Source organism: Vulpes vulpes, chromosome 1 (assembly GCF_048418805.1).
Source record: "Vulpes vulpes isolate BD-2025 chromosome 1, VulVul3, whole genome shotgun sequence".
In the NCBI taxonomy this organism is placed as follows: Eukaryota; Metazoa; Chordata; class Mammalia; order Carnivora; family Canidae; genus Vulpes; species Vulpes vulpes.
The window spans coordinates 184315086-184336255 of NC_132780.1; the positions used below are offsets into that span (position 1 = coordinate 184315086).

A 21170-nucleotide genomic window follows, 5' to 3' on the forward strand; every position below is an offset into this window, starting at 1 on the left:
CTGAGCGGTTTTCCCCAAAGGACAGTAGAAATGTTCTTTTCATACAGTACACAGCTTATCCTGTTACTTTAGAACTCTAAATCACCTTTTAAAAATTTTATTGATAAAAAAAATAAAAAAATAAAACAAAATAAATAAAATTTTTATTGACAAATAAAAAAAGAGTATATACTTCTTTAAGTACAATTTGATGTGCTTTAAAGAAATCTTAACAGGACGATTTTATACATTTTTCCTTAAACTCTTTCTTCCTCTATCCCTCACAAAGACCTGTTCTTGCTATAATCATACCTAAGACAATTCAAAGTGCTGGGAAAATTACTCTTACCTACTCTGCTTTAATAGTTAACAAATTTTTCTTTCATCAATTAAGAAATAAGAATTGGAATAAATAGAATTATAACTGAATACATTCCAAGGATTTGTTTTAGATAAAATTCTGAGTATCATGTCTTCCACAAAATGATTTAAGATTCAAAAACAAACTGGCAAACAATACCAAAGAAAAAAAACTACTGTTTGAGTCACAATTTTTGGAAGTTTAACAAAGAAGCTACCATTAAAAAAAAGTATACTCTAAAAACAGTCCTACTGTTAACACCATAACCTTGTAAGCAGTAGACATTCTTGACAAGTCTCTGCCTAGAATATGAAGGTATTCTTACTCTGCTGCAAGAGCTCCCTATCACGTAAGCAACTAGTATAGAGAAAGCTAAAAAAAGGGCTAATAAAAGAAGTAGAGCTAGGGAAGACAAAACTCATACCCATTTAACAAGCAGAACTCTCAAAAAGAGAGAGAGAGAAGAGAACAAGAACAGATGAATATGACCAAGTTTATTTTACTATGCCAGAAATGAAAACTGGGCATACTCCTCAAATGAGAACATGAGTTATTTTGTTCTATTATCCTCTGGTTAGTGTTTATTCAAAGGAACAGGGCTTAAAGGACTGCTAGACTCAAAGAACATCAAGTTTTGTAGGTTGACTTACCTGCCAATGTATGATTTAGGGATGTTTTCTATAATTTTAAATAAAATTTATGCATTGAATTATATAATAACATTAAAATTAATTTTGACAAGAAAAACAACAGTTCTCTAATAGACCTGAATTTAATATATGAAATTTCAATCTTCAGGACAGATGAGACAAATAAACTAAAATCCTTCACAATTTATAGATACTAAGTTTGTTCCCTGGCAGGATCAAAAGGCTACCTGTTTTGTTGTCCTGTATACACTAAGGAATACATTTTAAACGTATAAATCGTTAAGATTTCTAAGCACAAGTTAACTTAAAAAATACAAAGTTAAGTAATGCTTCTCCAGAGTGAACGTTCATGACAAAGAAAGATATAGCACATACCTTCCTTTGATTTGTTTCCAAGGATGAGGGCCATTGTTCTTCATTGCTTTCTTAACAACTTTTGCCAAAATACAAAGGAAAATGGTGTAACTACTGCTAGATTTATACAGGTCATTATCTTGTTTATCATAACAGCAGGTCTTCACCATTTCTAGCATTGACAAGGGTGACTTAATAACGTATGTAAGACCTTTTAAAGGAAGCCAAGAGATGCTGAAAGAACTATTCTAAAAGAAAAAAGAAAGATAGAAAGTAAGTATTAAGTCTGAGTAAGTAAAAATTCTTTAATCTCTTCTATTCTGTAAGTTTCTAAGCATTTATGTCATACCATTTATTTTTATATCAGGTCATTTATTGTTATAATTTTCTCCAATCGGATTTAGCTGCTTATATCTCCCTAGCATCATGTAATATATCTTCTATCTCTTATCTTTTCTATAAATTGGTAGCTCTGTCTAGAGGACTGATCAGATTCATGCAAGTGGGAGTTTTTTGATAAGAATCTTCCATTGGTGGTACTGGGCACTTCCTACTGCAATTTAGGAAAGAGGGACAGAAGTTGTGTCATTCCTTTTGTAATGTTAAGATTGAGTGTGTTGTCAACCTGATCTGAGTGATCCCCACCAGACTTTCACTGAACAGTTTTAGCGCCCACTGATGATCACTGCCTAGATGCCTCAGGAGGTATACAAAATAGTGATTTTCTAGTTCTACCGTTACTTCTCAATTAGCTCACAAGAAATTTAGTTACTCTAAAATATAATTTATATTTTCCTTTATTTACAGTTTTTGGAATAATGAGGGGCTTTTTTCAGAATAATAACTTCTAAAGGCATCATAAACTCAAGGATTTAAATGTATTATTAAGTTTTAATTCACAGCAGTCATTATTCTTTCTTATGCTCAAATTTACCCAGCATCAGGGGAATGGGAACTCTTTCAAGTTGGCTCCTGTAGCCTTCCGACATGACTCCACCTTACTTTGATATTATCTATTTTCAGATGTGACGAAACACTGTAGACTCCTCTCATACATGCTACCTCAGAACTAGAATGGGTTATTTCTCCAATCAGCCTGAAATTATGCTTCAAAGTAAGGTATTTTTCTCATTTTTCATAAGTTCCATTATGTATAAACCCAAACTAGTAATTTACTTGTAAATCTCCTATTTCCATTTTCTATCCTGACTGAGGAGTTCACTATTTACCTAGAAACGTGAACATTCCAGATCTTCTCTTCTCTCCACGTATAAAATGTAACTAAATCCTATAAATCTACCCTTAAAATTTTTATTTTCCAAATTTATCCTCTCCTTTCTAAACCTTGCTTTACTCACTCACTACATTAGCATATATTATTACTTTGGACTACTAATTGGCACCCAGTTCATGTATACCATTTTCAGAAAAAACTTTCTCACACACATACCTAATATGTCATATCCTTGGTATGTCACCAGAATCAAAACTCAACCTGTACTTCATCTAGCCACTAACTATTTTCTCTACTTACTTTCCTTATCTGCTATGTCTTTCCATAGTCATCTCAGACTTATCCAAAACTATTTAACATGGTAGGAAAAGATTGTTTCTATGTGTTCACACATTTGTTCATAATGTTCCTTTTGCCTGAATGCTTTTTCCCTGTACTTGGAAAATTCCATGCATTCCTGTTAAAAAATTACAATCTCCTAAAGTCTTCCACAAGTCTATACACTGGGTCAGATACTCTGTCCTTTGGTATTCCATAGCATTGTAACTTTTCCCCTCCATAACATATGTGTATCTGCCCACTAGCCTATAAGCAACTCAAATGCCCAGACTATGTCTTATCCAGGACAGCATTAACCATTCAGTGTGTTGCAAGCAATCAGTTATTGTTACAAAATACTTATAAATGAGGATCAAAAAAAAATCTTTCTGGTACAATTCTGGCTACTTCACTTACTCTCACTCTTAAGAGAAAAGGGACGCAAATGCTCATTCCCTTATGTCAATGTTCTATAGATAACTATTCATAATTAAACTATAAAAACATTCCTCACACATGTACAAATTCTTTAAATTCCTGGAACAAATTCATATTCTATTTCCTTACCAGGTTCTTACTATAATATTCCCATAGAATGGTGACGATTGCAATGTTTGGCTCCCAGAAATCACAAAGTGTCAAACAACAGTGAAGGTGCATTCGTAATTGTTCTTCTAGAACACCACCCTAAAAAACAAACTGAAATTGTGGGAAAGTAAATGGGCTCTGGCAACATGAGTATTATTACTTGATACTGCACTGAATAATCTGCTTCTAAAAAGAATATGAAAAAAAAAATAAAAAAATAAAAAAATAAAAAGAATATGAATATATATCACCAAATCATACCCTCTCATCTTCAGACCAGAAGGTCTAAATCAGCAAAAGGTATACTTCTAAAAATTTGCTTTTAAGACCATTCACAGGGATGCCTGGGTGACTCAGAGGTTGAGCAACTGCCTTTGGCTCAGGGCATGACCCTGGAGTTCCGGGGTCAAGTCCCACATCAGGCTCCCTGTATGGAGCCTGCTTCTCCCTCTGCCTATGTCTCTGCCTCTCTCTATCTCTCTGTGTCTCTCATGAATAAATAAATAAAATCTTAAAAAAAAAAAAAGACCATTCACATACTCAGATAATAGGAACTACATAACACATTATGACTTTTAGCACAATTATTTAAAGGTTACAATAGTGGGGGAGGGGGTGCCTGGCTGGTGTAGTCAAAAGAGCATGTAACTCTTGATCTTGGGGTCATAAGTTTGAGCCCCATGTCAGGGGTAGATATAAAAAAAAACAACAACAAAAACAGCTTAAATGGGGTAGGAAACCCAGACACTACAAAGAAACCCAAACCAGAATGGAGTAGCAAAAATAATCTAATACTTAAGATGTATGCAAATCCAGAGGACTTGGTCGTACGTAAGTACTAGGTTAATTTCTTTCTAAGAATAGAAGTTGTTTTTTTGAAAACCAAAGGGCTAGCAGAGTAAATGTATTTTAACCTCTTAGGAAATGGCAACAGGAGAGAGAAGTGAAAAAAAATATAGTGACTGACCAAACATCTATGATGAAAAAATCATGCGTGTTTGTTAAAAAGTGACACACTAATGAAACACTCATCAAATAGTTATTTAAAGCTTACTATATAAATCAGGCACTATTGTAAGGTATTGGGCATAGAGCAATGGATAAGTCAGATATAGTACAAGCACTAACAGAACAACTTTGGAGGAGAATGGGAAAAGAGGACACGATAAACAGTTTTGACTTCTGTGCCAAGCAAAACAAAGCAGGGTATAGCAGAGTAAGTGGTAGAGGGTGTGGATTATTATTATACCAGAAGGTATGGATGACTTTTCATATCTTCTGGTATGAATGCCACCTTTTTGAAGGTTGGCATTTGGGGTAAATGACTGAATGAAAAAGAGCCAACTATTAAAGTCCTGAAAAAAAGCACTCATGGCAGAGAAAACACATAGAAATTAGCAGTAAGGTTGGTATTACAGGATTAAATCAGAGATATTCAGAGACCATGTTTTCCTGAGGCTTTGAAAGTCTTCATAAGAAGTATGGATTTTATTTTAAATATATTGGAAGCCACTAGAAGACTGTAAGCACAAGAGTCTTGTTTCAAAAATTATTGTTTTTGAACTATTGAAACTATTGTTACAAAAATACTGCTCTTGAAGAATGAATATAGTACATTAAGAATAAAAGCAGGAAGACTGGTTAGTAAATAGTGACACTTCAAATACAAGCAAAACAGATTTAGTGTTCATAATACAAAGCAAACATCTTGAGAGAGTTAAAGATGTGTGGTATGTAGTAAGCTTTAAATACTTATTGAATGTCTGGGGTTCAGTGATGCGTCACTTTTTAACAAACAAGCATGGTCACTCCATCATAGAAAATTAAAGTGTCTACTCTTTTTCTTCTACTTCTGTCTCCACCTGCCACCTTCAAGATTTAGAAGACAATTCTGTGAAACTACAAGACTTAGATAAGCACACAACTTTAAAGATATGTTTAGAAGCAGAGGCAATGGGATTTTTTTGATAAGTTATATGAAGGTATGAAGGTAAGAGAGCAATTAACAATTAAGGAGAACCCCCAGGTTTTGGCTTAGGAAAATGAGTTGGTAGTACCATATCTTGAGATGGGGAATACTAAGGGAGTAACAGATGGGAGAGTACATAAGGGCAACCAATTGGAGATATATGCAAATAATGTGATATATAGGCCTAGGGCTTAAGGGAAAAACCAGAGTTGATAGTAATTCAGATGTTACTTTCACATTGATGGTTTTTACAGCTAAGAGGCTAGATAAGATCAACCAAGTTAAAGCGAATACATGGAAATGAGAAAAGGATCCAGAACTGTGAGCCTTTTCCTATTCCAACATTTAGGTATCAAAAGAAAAGAGTAGGAGGGAAATGGAGTAGGAGGGAAACCAGACATCATGGAAATCACAAGAAATATTTTAGAAAAGGAAAGTAGTCAACAGGGTTGAATGCTACTGAGAGGTTAAAGTGAAAATGGAGAACCTTTGGATTTGACAATATGGAAGTTACTGATAGCCTTGACAAGAGTAATTTCAGGGATGGCACAGACTGAAGCTTAACTACTGGCAGGCCGAGGGTATAATAGGAGGTGAGGAAACAGAGATATTTAAGGTAAGATACATAAATTCCCTGAATAGTTAAGAAGAGACAAATCCAGTGCACAGGGAAAGGATAGCTTTTGACAGAAGTAAGTAACACTTCCAATATGACAGAAAAGCAAACTGAGAGGCTGAGTACACAGCAGACATGTTGGGAGACTTGAAGGTACAAAAAGGTGTTCTCAAATGACTGTTTCGATTTTCTCAGTGATTTAAGAGGTAGGTTGCTTGGCTAAGGTAACTGAGGCAAAGCATGTATTGAATTGTGTGTTAAAAAAAAATTCTGAAATAAGTCATTTTGGAGAGTCGAAAAGCAAAGACTCTAGAGCTGTCACTTAAGATCTATGATCAAGAATTTAAGAATCAGAGCAGTTCATAAGTATTATCATTTGACTTTCTCCAGCAATATTCAGCTGGGGGGTGAGGTTGGCAGGGGAAAGGAAGACTAAATTTTGCCATGTATAAAATAGATGAGGGCTATGGAATTAAAGATGTCTGTGATGGAATGACTATAATAAAGGGGTACATAATCTAAATTGCTTAAGGAAGTAAGTTTGGACTTTGAAGAAGACAGGAAACAGAAAAGATGGATAGTGATGAACAGAATGAAAATGAAAAGAAAAATGAAAAAATGTAAAGCATAATCATGGAGGGTGGGTGAGATAAGTGCGAGAAAATCTAATTAGATGTGAGGATATTAAGAATCTTAGAGGACAGGGAGATTACATACAAAAATGTTGGGGTCACTAATAAGAGTAATTCTTTGTTAGAGAGGGACTCAAATATGAATAGATTTTTTTTGATAAGGCATTACCTCTAATTATTCCCCCCTTCCAACTCATTTAATTATTAATCCTTTAGAATACACCTAGGCTTCAAGTCCTCAAGGAAACTTAGTAACTTCCACGCTAACAGTGACCCTTCTTTATGCTTCACAGCATCCTACACACACCTATATCACAGCACTTACCTTGTTAAATTTAATGTTTATCTGCTTTCAAGAGTCTATGAGCTCTCTGAGAATTAGGATAATTTCCCCAGGGTCTAGCACACTGCCTGGTTCACCAACGAAACTCCATAAATATTTCATGAATTAAATTGAGCTCTAAGTACTGATGCCTCTTTTCACCAAGTACCTGTATGGCTCAAGGAAAGATACTTAGCTTCTCTAATAGACAAACTCATTTGACGAAGAAGTTTCTGCCCATCACTAACATTCTCTGATTTTATTATGAAAATATTAAACAAGACCTAGGCTCATTCCTGTGGCACACTACTCATATAAATTAAAGCACACTAATTTTATTATACCTCAAGGTTAAAAAGGCCCTATTTTAAAAGTGGGTTCATTTTGAAGTTTGTTTTGTTTTACTGGGTATCTTAAACTCATTTTACATGTTATGTAAAATCCACAAAAAGATATAAAACATAAAATATATGAAGTTTGGGAAAAACAAAAGATTGAATACCAACTATCCGTGTGACATTTTACATATGTTAATTCAAGTATGTCTCATACCATCTCAGTTTCATTATCTTCATTTCACAAAAAGAAGGCTGGGGTTCAGAAGTTACATAGAGCTTACCCAAGTCCACTTCGGAAAAAGCTAGGATTCATGACTCCAAGGCCTATAATGGATACCATTCTATGCTCCTTTCCAAAACCAGAAGGGAAATGAAATGAACATTTAATTTAACCCACACCAGATTTGATCAAGACTGCTCTTAGTGACCACTAAGATCTGAATCAAAGTTTGCGAGGCCAGAGCCATGTTCTTTCCACTGTGTCCAATCAGGAAGAAATTAAATATCATATCCCGGGGGATTTTTTATTTTCCTAAAGGACAGGAGATAAATTTCCTTCTTTTTCCTGCTAGTGGATACAGATTACAATGAAAAGCAATGGCTTAGAAAATACCATTTTCTTCATAGTTCTGGCAGGATAGGTAATTAGTCAGTTGAGTATGACTTAAAAAGTAAGTCTGTTTAGTGTGTTAACTACAGACAGTATTTGTTATAAAATACATTTTCATGTTCTGTATATTCAATTATTGCTTTGTTTTAAACATTTTCCCTTAGTTTTTTTCTTAGGAATTTCTTTTCAAAAATGTGTGGGTACATATCAACTGAATTAAGGAGAGAAAGAAGGGGTCACTTGATGGGATAAGCACTGGGTGTTATGCTATGCTGGCAAATCGAACTCCAATAAAAACATATACAAATAAACAAAAAAAAAGGAGAGAAAGCATTTGGTCATCTTCAAGTCCAGATAATCTGAGATATGAATACAAAATAGGAGTAGAGAAGCAAATAGACACTTCAGCTCCAATTTGACAAAACAGACTTGAAATACAGTGAGTAGGAGTACTGGAGAATGCTTGACGACACATTTCCTACTTTATATTTTCCTAAGACATACTTATTAGAGAGGAAAAAAGAACACAAAAATATTAAGAAATTAAGATGCTCTCCACAAGTATCACCAAAATAGGTCTAAAAACCAATGTGGATTACTAATTAAACACACAACATCAAAGAAATCTATTTAAAATAGAAATAATGGGGAAAAAATAGTCTTACTAAGAATCCTCCAAGTCTGTCTGGGTGGCTCAGTGTCAGTTTAGTGTCTGACTCTTGATTTTGGCTCACATCACAATCTCAGGGTTATGGGATCAAGCCCTGTGTCCGGGTCCAAGCTGGGCATGGAGCCTGCTTAAGATTCTCTCTCTCCCTCTGTCCCTTCCCATTCCTCCACCTCCAAAATCCTACCAAGTCAAATGCTTTGAGAGAGCACATTGTAAATAAAACATGTATGAAGACTCAAATCTCAGCTTTGCCACTTCTCAGTTATCTATATGAACCTGGACAAGCTTCTTAACCCTGCCAGATTCTCATCGCTTAATGTGTAAAATGGAACTTCCCAAGATTGTCATAAATATTAAGTAGAAGATTGTGAGTTAAATGCTAAGTACAGTGCTTGCAGAGGGATAGCTCTCACTTTGTTGTCTGCAAGAGAGATGTATTTTTTTTAAGCCAAATGTTGACTCTTTTGATGATCAAATAATAAATGCAACAGGTTCTCATAGTGTACCTTAAGCTAATATACATTTCAATTTTTTGAGTGTTAAGGTCAAACTTTACTTAAATCAAGAGGTTTGAATGACTACATCTAAATCCATGCCCTCTGCTTAAAGATTTTTTAATAAACCAGAAGGCCTGTGGGCATCTTTTCTACACAGACTTAAACCTGCCTGCCTCAATCCCAAAGGCTATGCTCCTCAGCTTCTGCATTTTTCACAAGACTGTGGACCCTCTGTGTGTCTCATCTCAGCTGTGCAAGTATGCATAAACTATTTAATGAGAAAGCTACTCCAGAATATTCCATAGTGCCTGTTCCTGATCTGTGCTTCAGTGCTCTAAAGAAGGCCTTTCTATCTGTATTCTGAAAGATCAAATTTTGGCATGTTAAATTCAGGTTAAATTCCATACACAAAATTCTTTTATTAAACTAAAAATGAAAACATTTTTACTCTTTTATGGCCAACATACACATGAAAGGATGTTCCGTATCACTAGATCATCTGGGAAATGCAAATTGAAACCATGAGATACCACCTCACACCTGTCACAAGGGTGAAAATCAAAAACACAAGAAATAAGTGCTGATGTGGAGAAAAAGGAATCTTATTTGCACTGTTGGTGGGAATGCCAACTGGTGCAGTCACTCTGGAAAACAGTATAAAGGTTCCATAAAAATTTAAAACAGAATTACCATTTGATCTAGTAATTGTACTACTGGGTATTTACGCAAAGAATATGAAAATATGAATTTGAAAGGATATATTTGCCCCTATGCTCACAGCAGCATTAATTACAGTAGCCAAACTATGGTAGCAACCCAAGTGTTCATCAACAGATAAATAGAGTAGGATAGATATACAATGGAATATTATTCAGCCATAAAAAAGAATGAAATCTTGTCATTTGCAGAAACATGGATGGAGCTAGAGTATAACGCTAAGCAAAATAAGTCCATCAGAGAAAGACAAATACTAAATGACTTCACTCATATGAAATTTAAGAAACAAAACAGAGGGAAAAAAAAAGACAAAAACCAAAAAACAGACTTATAACTATAGAGAACAGATAATACCAGAAGGGAGGTAGACAGGAGTGGGGTGGGGGGATGGGGAGGATGGTGGAGTAAGTGAAGGGGATCAAGAGTACACTTATCATGATGAGTACTAAGTAATATATGGAATTGCTGAATCACTATATTGTATACCTGAAACTAATGTAATACTATTTTAACTATATTGGAATTAACAAAAATTACTTTTAGCTTAGTCTATAAAAATGACAATATAACAATTGGTGGTTTATTTCTTTATGCATAACTAACTTACCTAAAAGAAATCATCACAAGAATAAAATTTATTTGCAAGCTAAATAATGACTATTAGTCGGCCTGATTGGATTTATTCTTTTAGGATTGCATAAAGTAAGTTGAACTTTACTTCTGTCCAAGATCAAGATCCTTCTGTCCAAGAAACACAATGATTTTGAATTAGGAATTAGAAGATTACTGTCCCAGGGGTGCCTGGGTGGTTCAGTCAGTTGAACGTCCGACTTGGTTTTGGCTCAGGTCATGATCTTAGGGTTGTGAGATCACCTTGCATTGGGTGCCCCACTCAGCAGGCAGTCTGCTTGAGATTCTCTCTCTCTCTCCCCCTTTACCCTTCCTTCTGTTCTCTCTCTCTCAAATAAATAAATAGTCTTAAAAAAAAAAAGATTATTGTCCCAAATCATTCAAATCTAATCGCTTCTGAGTTGTTTGCAGCCTTGGACTCTTCAGATTCCTTGGCAAATGAAAATTAATTTTTAAAGAATATTACATTTATTTAGGATTTCTTTTTTTATGCTTCCATAACCTTTAGTAGAAAATTGTGATGTCAGAAAATGAAGCTTTATTTTTTACTTTTTTTTTTAAAAGATTTTATTTATTCATGAGAGACACAGGGAGAGAGGGAGAGAGAGAGAGAGAGAGGCAGAGACACAGGCAGAGGAAGAAGCAGGCTCCGTGCAGGGAGCCCAACTTGGGACTCAATCCTGGGTCTCCAGGATCACACCCTGGGCTGAAGGCGGCGCTAAACCTCTGAGCCACCCAGGCTGCCCAGAAAATGAGGCTTTAAAACACACATAGCATAAAATTAAAAACCTCTGTTTTCATATGAAAATAATAATGCTGTTTTAAAGGTAGAACAAATGTTTACTATCAGCATCCATAAATATTAACTAGTATTGTCTCTTAAAAACTGTTAAGGTAAATACTTAACTATTCAATCCTATCTATAGAAGCAAAATATTAAACAGCACACGTTTTCTTTACTAACAAAATTCAATGTTTCTAAAAAAAATCTTTTCTGGCTAGAAAAAGATTTGGAACATTATTTGCTTAATTAAAACTACAGCGGCATGCCTACCAATTTTATGTGACAACTGTTCTATATGTGGAATGTATGTTTTTTTAAATATTGCAAACGGACTCTTTCACTGTTGGAGATAAAGGCAAAGCACATGAGCATGGTCAGATTTTAATTTACCTCAATGGGGGAAAACAGATATAATCAAACTGATAGCTCTATCCAAACATATTATTTAGTCTTTATGACCACCTACTGTACCCACAAAATTGATTTCAAGAACTCCAGCAAGTTGTACTATAACTCTTATAAAATCTAATTTGATATAATCAAGGCATGACAAAATTGAAAGATCACTAGAGAAAATGGACTTCTTCTTTCTAAATATTTTAATGACTTCTCTCACAGGAAAAACTACTTTGACTTTATGTCATATCTAAATTCTGATAAAGTTTCTTGGATTAGCTATACTATCTCTACTTCTAGGATGACTGGTTTCTCACAGTCTGCTTAGTACTTTCCTGATGTTAGCACTGAAAGTCCCACATTTTGGGAAACCACAAGCCAAGCAAATTCTGATGGTCACACTACCTACTTCCAAGAATTACTTACTTATCTTCAAAACAGCTTTAGCTAAAATCATTAAAATACTAGTTATGTTGTAAAAATATATTATGCAGTATCAGAATAAATTTTATCACATTATAAGTAAGACATTCCAAAGTTTTTTTTTCAATTAAATGAGTTTCCTTCATTTAGAATAAAAATTATAGTGAGTCATAAATCCAAAGAAAAAAAGAATTTTCAAGCAACTAAAGGGGTTTAAAGAAGGTTTTCAATCTTTTAGTCAAAAGGCAAATTTTTCTATGGAAGAGAGATGATATATTCTTTCTCCTGTTTGTCCCAGACCATTATGAGTATATTGGTATTTATCCATATGAACCTTTAGAGCCTCCTAAGAAATATCCTTTAATGTAAAACCTACCTGAACAAAACCATAAATTCATACATTGTTAAAGCTGAAACGAAGTTTAACTAAGAGGTTTTTAAGCTATGTTAAGGCATTTAGATTAATAGCTAATATAAAGAACAATGAACCACTTTTTAGTGATTTCCTACATTCCTGAAATAAAAAAAATATATGGAAGAAACTTTCTGAATTACTAAATCAATGTTTTCAAAAAGGAATAAAGGAGAAAGCCAATTAAAATCACACAGAAAAAAATAAAAATAAAAACTTTTATAATAGTTGAGATAATAGTTCTGTTGTTATTCATACAATTTCTGTATGCACAAGTCTTTGGAATTCCAACTTATAATTTTTACTCAATTAGAAGATTCATATTATAAACTAAATGTAGTTATTATATGTTTCACCTTAAAAAAATAAGAGATAATATAGTTAACAGGTAAAATAAAATTTCACACAAATAAAATCACGTAAATTTTATTTTTCTATTTTTAAAGATATGGCTACAAAATAAATGTGTATGTATGTATATACGATATATATAAATCTTATACTATCATATTTCTTGTTTATTCCTCTTCAAGGTTTTAACAATCTTTATTTCTTAACAGAAAAATAAGCTACCTCCCAAATTTAAAAATATTCTTTACTAAAATTTCCTCTTAAATTCTTACATAAGTAACTTTTATTACAAAACTTTACAGAACTACAATATGGTATGTTTAAAGATGTGATAAATAGCACATTTAAAACTATTTTAAAAGGAGGTCAAATCTGACCTCTGGGCCATGAAGCACTACATTAACAGCTCTGCAGAAAGAAAAATGATAACGTATGAAATGAGGGCTCAGAAACTAGGACCTTATCAGTTAGAGTATGATTTGAGCCTGTAAGACAAATTGCTCAGCAAGGCAAGTCACCTTCCTGCTGTGATGAGGATATAACTGAATTTCCAATGCCACTATCTCCTTCATCATGTCTCCTAGACTTGATACCATACAGTCAAGGAATGGCTTATAGTTTTGAAACATCTACTGCTTACTCTGAATACATTTTGTCAAAGTCACCAAGTAGGATAATTTTATTTGTCCTTCAAGTAGCAACTCAAGTGTTTAAAATAAAAATCCTCAAAGGATAGTCACTCATAGGAACTATCTTATGCTGACCTTTCTTTAACAAAGAATAATGATTCTACCTCAGGTTTTTAATAAGTAAACAAAGTTTGTTATTCAAATCATTTTAAGAGTTTGCTTGGTTCCTATAAATAAATCTGTAATGTTAAAATTTAACAAAGCCCACAAATTATATCACCTTGTAAGCATACCTGAACATTGATGGACTTTTTGAGTAGTTCTTCTACAAAACTCCAATTTGATTCCATTTGTCTCTAGAAAGGGAGAATATTGCACCAAAATTATTGCTCTCAATTATGCATTCAAATTATAGTACAGGCTAGCTGTGAAATACAAACATCTCCATCATCAGATATCATTACAATTTCATGAATGTCTAAAATTACTAGGACAGACAAAGAGTTATATGACAGACCTGGTAGAAAAAAACCTTATAACTATTCTAATCCAATATAATCCTTACCAGGAGTTATTTTATTAAACAATGGGGCTTCTATAAAGTTATCGATGTTTGTTTGTTTGTTTGTTTGTTTGTTTATTTATGCACCAGAGCGAGCATGAGTGAAGGGGAGGGGCAAAGACAGAGAAGCAGGCTTCCTCCATGAGCAGGAAGCCAGATGCAGGGCTCAATCCCAGGACCCTGGGACCACCACCTGAACTGAAGGCAGACACTTAACTGAATGAGCTAGCTGGGCACCCCTAAAATTACAAATGTTTTAACAAATATTTAATTTTTGCTGTCTCATATAATTTAACAGGAAAATAACCCACAAGAAAACTTCATGTAGCTTGTGGAGTTTTTTTATGCCTTGAATGTTTTTCCTTATTCTGTACTCACCAGAGACTTTTTTTCATTTTCTGCATAATAATGTCGAGAGTCTACTCTAGTAAACATGTAACTAGAAATTTTATATGCAAAATTGTTTTGTTTTTACATAAAATTTTTAAAAAATGTACAGTTCTACCTCATTTAATCAATGGTCACTTATCTGGCAACCCCAATTCTCTAGAAGACTCCTCGCAATAAGGAAGAGGGCTGAAAGGACTTTCACAAAGCCAAAATACTTCACAAAAGCTAGGGACTGAAAAACGGCTTCACCTTCCCACAGGAAAGCTTGGAGGACCTTCTCATAGAATACATGGTTCACCTGATACTCAGTTCTTAAAGCTCTGGATATGTGCATATTGGTCAAAACCAAAAGCAAAGAAAGTGTCTTCAAGAGGAAGCAAGGGACAATTAGTTTCTGACAGAGTGAAAAAGGTACAAAAGGTAACTATAAGACCTCAAAAGGCAAAGCCAGAGGCCTAAAAGAATAGAAGCAAAGGGCTCAGCATATCCTATCATCCATCCCTATTATAATGTTGTTCAGAAGGATGAACCAAAATGATGAGTAAAGGGCTAAAGCATGTTCAATACTCTTGATTTTATATGGCCGGATAAAGATGCTAACTACATAAAATCACTAAATAAACATTTCCTTAATAAAGGAACTCAGTGACCACTAAAATGGCCCCAAATGACCCCTGTCTCCATGTATTCATAACACTTCTTGAACTCTCCACCTCCACCCCACCATGTACCACTGTTCGCCTGTCACCAATAGAATATCAACACTAAGAGGAGTGATAGTATGTCACTTCCAAGATTAGGTTAGAAGACACTGTAGCTTCTATCTTAATGAAAATCTCTTGTTGACTCCATCAGGGAAAAACCACAGTATGAACAGGCCTGCAGAGCAGAGGCCTATGTGATCAGTAACTAAAGCCTCCTGAGGACATGAAAAAGATCTCAAGTGAATCCACCAGCTCCAGTAAAGTCTTCTGAGACTGAAGCACCTGCTGATAGCTTACCACAACCTCATGAGGGATCCTGGGCCAGAACCATCCAGCTAAGCTCCTATGGTATACCTGACACTCAGGAACTGTGTGAGATAATAAATGGTGTTTTAAGCTGCCAAATTTTATTACACAGTAATAGGTAACTGATGCATGACTCAGTTATTTTTAGCAAAAGAATTATTGACTTTTTGAAATACATTTATATAAATAAAGTAAATAGGGGCAACGCAGGTGTCTCAGTGGTTTAATGCTGCCTTCAGCCCAGGGCAGGATCCTGGAGACCTGGGATCAAGTCCCACATCAGTCTCCCTGCATGGAGCCTACTTCTCCCTCTGCCTGTGTTTCTGCCTCTCTCTCTCTCTCTCTGTGTGTGTGTGTGTGTGTGTGTGTGTCTCTCATGAATAAACAAAATCTTTTAAATAAATAAATACATACATACATACATACATAAATAAAGTAAATGCAAAACATTTACGAGAGAATGTGTAGTAAAGAATTTGGCCTTGCCCAGACAGTCTGGCCTTTACTGAAGCCAAGGATTCAGTTAAGTAATCACTAGACCCTTGGAATGTTATACCTGATAGTTCTTTGTTTGCCTAGATGCGTAGAGTTCTACTGGATGGTCTAACAGTAGAGTTGAGGGTGTGTGCTGGTAACACTCATAAAGTCTTAGGATCAGATCAAAACCCCCAAACCCCAAAACAACAATGTGACTTGTGCTAAGGGCTGTGCAGAACTGGACAACTCGTCTGGTCTGAAGACTGAGATCAATGATGTGGGCAATCAATCCATCACGCTCATGTAATGGAGCTCCAATAAAAACTAACACTGCAGTTTAGGCAAGCTTTCCTGGTTGAAAATACTCCCTGCAAACTGTCACACACTGATGCCAGAAGACTAACGTATCTTGACTACATGGGAGGGAACAACAAGAATTCCACATTTGCTACTCCTCCTGGACTCTGCACTATATACCCCTTCCTTTTAATTTTTATCCTTTCCCTATAATAAACCATAGCCCTGAGTATAATAGCTTTCAATGAGTTCTGTAAGTCTAAGTAAATTATATAGTTTGGGGAATTCTTGGACTTGCAATTGGTGCCAGAACAGAAAGCAGCCTTAAGATTGTGTTCTAAAACTTGGTAATTGGCCCTAAAACTCTTTCAAAAAGAAGGCCATTTTTGTGGTGCCTGAGTGATTCAGTCAGTTGAGCATCCAACTCTTGATTTCGGCTCAGGTCATATTAGGGTTGTGGGATCTAACCCTGCATCTGGCTCTGCATTTGGCAGAAGTCTGCTTGAGAGTTTCTCCCTCTGCCCTTCCCCACACTTGCACATGCTTGCTCTCTCTCTCTAAAATAAATGAAATCTTAAGAAAAAAAGAGGAGACCATTTTGTTCCATAGTACCATATGTACATTATGTTAAGGTCTTTGCATTATTACTTCCTCAAAATAAACTTTTCCATTTCAGGTAATACAAATAAAGTCTCAGAGAGGTCATGTATATACAAGTCAGAGCAAAGATTTTGCTCCAAAGCCAGTATTCCTTCCATTTTCTGATAAGCCTTTCCTCAGCTTTCTGTAATTCACTTTTATATCACTCTTTACCAAGAAAACATCACCACTAGTCCCAAATAAGCAGAAATAAGACAGGACTGATATATTTAGCTTTATAATTTGATAGCGTTAATGAGTATACTTCAACTTCTGTTCTACGAGGCATTTTGAATCACATGAATTATAAAGAAGTAACGTAATTCATGTCCAGGGATTTTCAACTCTGTGGATCAATACTGTGGCTATAATCTAAAACAAACAAACAAACAAACAAACAAAAACCATAATTCAGATTAGAGAATGCAACTATATCATACCCAAATCAAGTATGAGTAAGAGACACTGTATCAAAGGATACATTTCTTTTTCCACAGCTACACTGAACTTTGAGCAACTACAATTTTTTCCTACATAAAGCTATACATACCTTAATTCCTCTGATAAAAAGGAAGTAGGAAGTCACCAATTTTGGGCTATGTTTGTATTTCTTATCCTACCATCAAAACTAAAAATGCCCATTTAAGCTTCAGGATAGTGGTGTCTCCACCACAAATATAAAATAGATCCTCCATTCCCCACTTTCAAAAGGCCAGGGATCCTGGTACAACTCTCACTTTAAGGTTATATTTCAGACCTTTGATCTAGTCACCATTTCAGATGTTTCACAGACAAGCATCAGCGGGCCTGATTACACTATGTTCCGAGCAGGGAAAATATTGTTAAACTGATCCCTGCAAAGCCCAAAAATATTTTTTCTTTTTAAACTATATTTGCTTTTAAAGTAGATGACAGGGATTATGAGAGGATAACACACTCTTATCTAGGTTGAAAGAAAAGCATTAAATAGAAATCATGAAACCTAAAGCCTCTAGCATGAGAAATGAGGTACCAAATTTTCCTTATAAGCCTATGTTAAGCAATTGGCAAGTTTTGTGATTTAAATATACACATAGCCAAAGTTCAATTCACACAAAACTTTTAAAACAGAATTTAAAAATTAAGCATATCTGAAACCTATTTAAAATATAAAGATTTCATGCTTTCAGGGCACAGCAGTTCACATTTAAAAACTGAAACATCTCTATGGTTATCATAACACTAAAGATATTCTCTGCTGCAGAATGTAGGCCTAACCATTATTACTATCTATCTTCCTCTCACACCAGATCACTTGTTAGTGAAATAAAACATGCCTAACGCATGGCCATTTTCTATAAAGTAGCTAGTTAGGATACTATATCATAAGGGGAAAAAAGAATTTAGGTAATTTTCAAAATTCTGCTCTAAATATATCCCAGATCCAAATTATTATCTTTTTTTTTAAAGATTTTATTTATTTATTCGTGAGACACAGAGAAAAAGAGGGGCAGACACATACACAGAGGGAGAGTGAGAAGCAGGCTCCATGTAGGGAGCCCGATGAGGGGATTCGATCCCAATACTCCAGGATCACACCCTGAGCCGAAGGCAGATGCGCATAACCACTGAGCCACCCAGGTATCCCTCAAGTTAATATCCTATATAATCTCTCTGGAAGGATGAGTCAATATGCCTTCAAGTTCATAGAACAGAATGATTATATGACTTATGAACCAAACTGAGACACTTTTGAGCATAATAGGGTGCCCATAGCAAACTGGTACATGTCATTACCTCACCAAATGCCTATTTGAAAAAGGCAGTCTTCAGGAGGACCTTAACATCAAGTTTACCTAAGTGATAAAAACAGGCTGACATTAACTACTGTGTACCTCACTTTCATTACCTGTAAAATGGAATGAAAAAATCAAGTACTTCATACTTCACTGAGATAAAACCAGAATAGTCACTGTGAGATATTAAATACTTTACAAATGTAATATGCTGAAGATATCACTCCTAATGAAAACTAGTTATCAGCCAGAAAGCTTTTGAGTTTTCCTTAAAAGCTGCTAAGGAGTCCAGAAACATTTGAAACTCTTTGAGGACTCATGAATATAGACAAAGTCTATTTTACATATACACTTATACATATATATTATACATCTATTATTTTTTATCAAATGAAAGGTTCTTCATCAAATATCCTATCTTTTTCCTCTTAAAATCTCCTACATAATTTAAAGAATTAAGATTTTAAAAATATATGTATCTTGGAAAAGAAAATCACATAGGAACTGCTGACAATAAAAGACATAGGTTAAGCTATTTTAAATAGAGACAATTCAATTACTATCTTGATTCAGAGCTAATAAAAGCACTAATTTCCTATGGAGTTCTCTGTATGAAATAGATGAGTAATTTCAGCAATGCAACTGTGGGTGGTTGTACCAGTACAATTCAACATTACAATAGTAATAGTAATGATATATATTAATGTGGCTAGATTATGTACCACATTGGGAGTATGTGGAGGTCAATATCAACCTCTATTGAAATACACCACTCACTCGCATAAGTGTTAATGGCAGTTCCAGCAAGCATTAATAACCTGAAAGCATGTTCCTTGAAGCAAGAAGCAGTACAATCTGTTTCATGTATATCCTATCATTGGCACCCATTATTATGATAGCCACTCAATGGGAACTCAGAAGTGCTTAACTAATTATTGTATTTATTTACACTGAATAAAATCAGAAATATGTACTTGGAGGAATTAAAATGCAAAGACATTAGAATTATAGGTAAATTCTTTTCTTTTCTTTTTTTTTTTAATATTTTATTTACTTATTCATGAGAGACATACTCACACACACACAGAGGCAGAGACACAGGCAGAGGGAGAAGCAGGCTCCATGCAAGGAGCCTCACGTGGGACTCGATCCCGGCTCTCCAGGATCACACCCTGGGCTGCAGGCAGCACCAAACCGCTGCGCCACAGGGGCTGCCCGGTAAATTCTTTTCTTTTAATGTTGTTCTAGTATCTTAATAATTAAAAGATGTGAAATATTAACATATTAACTTCACAAAAATAGTCAATAAGAGTTACTATAATAATAATGACAATCTGCTAAGACTATTTACTATATATCAGCATTGTAAAGACTCATGTACAAACACAAAGCACATAAAATCTTTTTCTCTGGGAAGCTCATTCTATTGATCCTTCTCAATAAATTCATAGAATGTTTAATGAGTTAATACAGAGCTGTAGGTGAGCTTCTGGGAGTACTTTATCTTGGGGTCTCCTGAAAAGCTTTTTTATTATTAGGGGGATCATTCAGAAGACCTTTTGAGGGCCTTTCCATTTCAATGGCACTAGTGTTGACAACTGACCCTCAGATTCCATGCATGAATCCTGAGCTGACTTGTCTAGTATTTCAAAGAGAGAAAATTCTGTTAAGTCTGTCAAGGAATAGGCTTCATAAACAATGATCCTATACCTGGGAGAGGATGAGAACCAAGAAGCTTTTTAAGAATAAGAATTCCCAATCTGCAAATCAGATTACTAAATCAGATCTCCAGAGTTGAGATTCAGAAATCTAAATTTTTAAAAACTTGCAGGTAGACCTAATGATCCAAAAAAGACCAATACTGAAAACACATAGAGTCTTCGATGTTCTAGATGTTTATTTTATAGAACTGATGGGCTGATAAGACAACTATGCTATTCACTTCTGAACGTGGAAGAAATTACACAAATAGGGCTTCAGATAAATACATCTACCAGCTAGTTTTAACATAAGGGTTTTTAAATAACACTGCGTAAAAACGTTTCTAACTAAAAATTAATAAAACAATTAAAATCTATTTGAAGTAAACCTCATAGTTAATAGATTAAGATATCTTTATAAAAAGCTTCCCTAAAGAAGCATTATTCTGAGAAAATAATTTTATGAAATTATTCACAGAAAACTACTAATTCATTACTGGAGGTATATGCTTTCCTTTCAGCAATCTTACAGATTTTAGAACTAGAAAACATTTTCTGAACAATTCAATCCCATGATTTCTGGATGAGGGAACAGAGGCCCAGAAAGGTTAAAGTAATTTATTGAAGGTCATGTATACTTTGTAGCAGAGCCAGAACTAGATCCAAAGTCTTCTATAAGGTATTTTTCCTCAAACAAACAATAAAAACCTAAAGATTATCATTTTTCAAGATATTTACAGAAAGGTCCACAACTTCAGATTCAGAAGCTGAACTTAAAAAAAAAAAAAAAAAAAAAGAAGCTGAACTTAACTCTGTAGGATTGTGATCTAATTTTTGTTG

General features: G+C 34.6%; 1 protein-coding gene and 1 long non-coding RNA gene across 4 annotated transcripts in view; one reads left to right on the forward strand and one right to left on the reverse strand.

Moving 5' to 3' along the window:
* Nucleotides 1–21170, reverse strand: part of MMS22L (MMS22 like, DNA repair protein) — a 128486-nt gene that overhangs the window by 85131 nt on the left and 22185 nt on the right. For all 3 annotated transcript variants that reach the window (XM_072737713.1, XM_072737720.1, XM_026002910.2), the window contains 3 exons: nt 13774–13836; nt 3464–3583; nt 1366–1592 (listed from right to left, as the gene is read on the reverse strand). In XM_072737713.1, the coding sequence (XP_072593814.1) occupies nt 1366–1592; nt 3464–3583; nt 13774–13836 (410 nt within the window). The remainder of the gene's footprint in view (nt 1–1365; nt 1593–3463; nt 3584–13773; nt 13837–21170) is intronic.
* Nucleotides 1542–15651, forward strand: LOC140595499 (uncharacterized). The gene is made up of 3 exons (XR_011997175.1): nt 1542–1617; nt 2368–2458; nt 15288–15651. It is a non-coding gene; the product is annotated as an uncharacterized lncRNA (long non-coding RNA).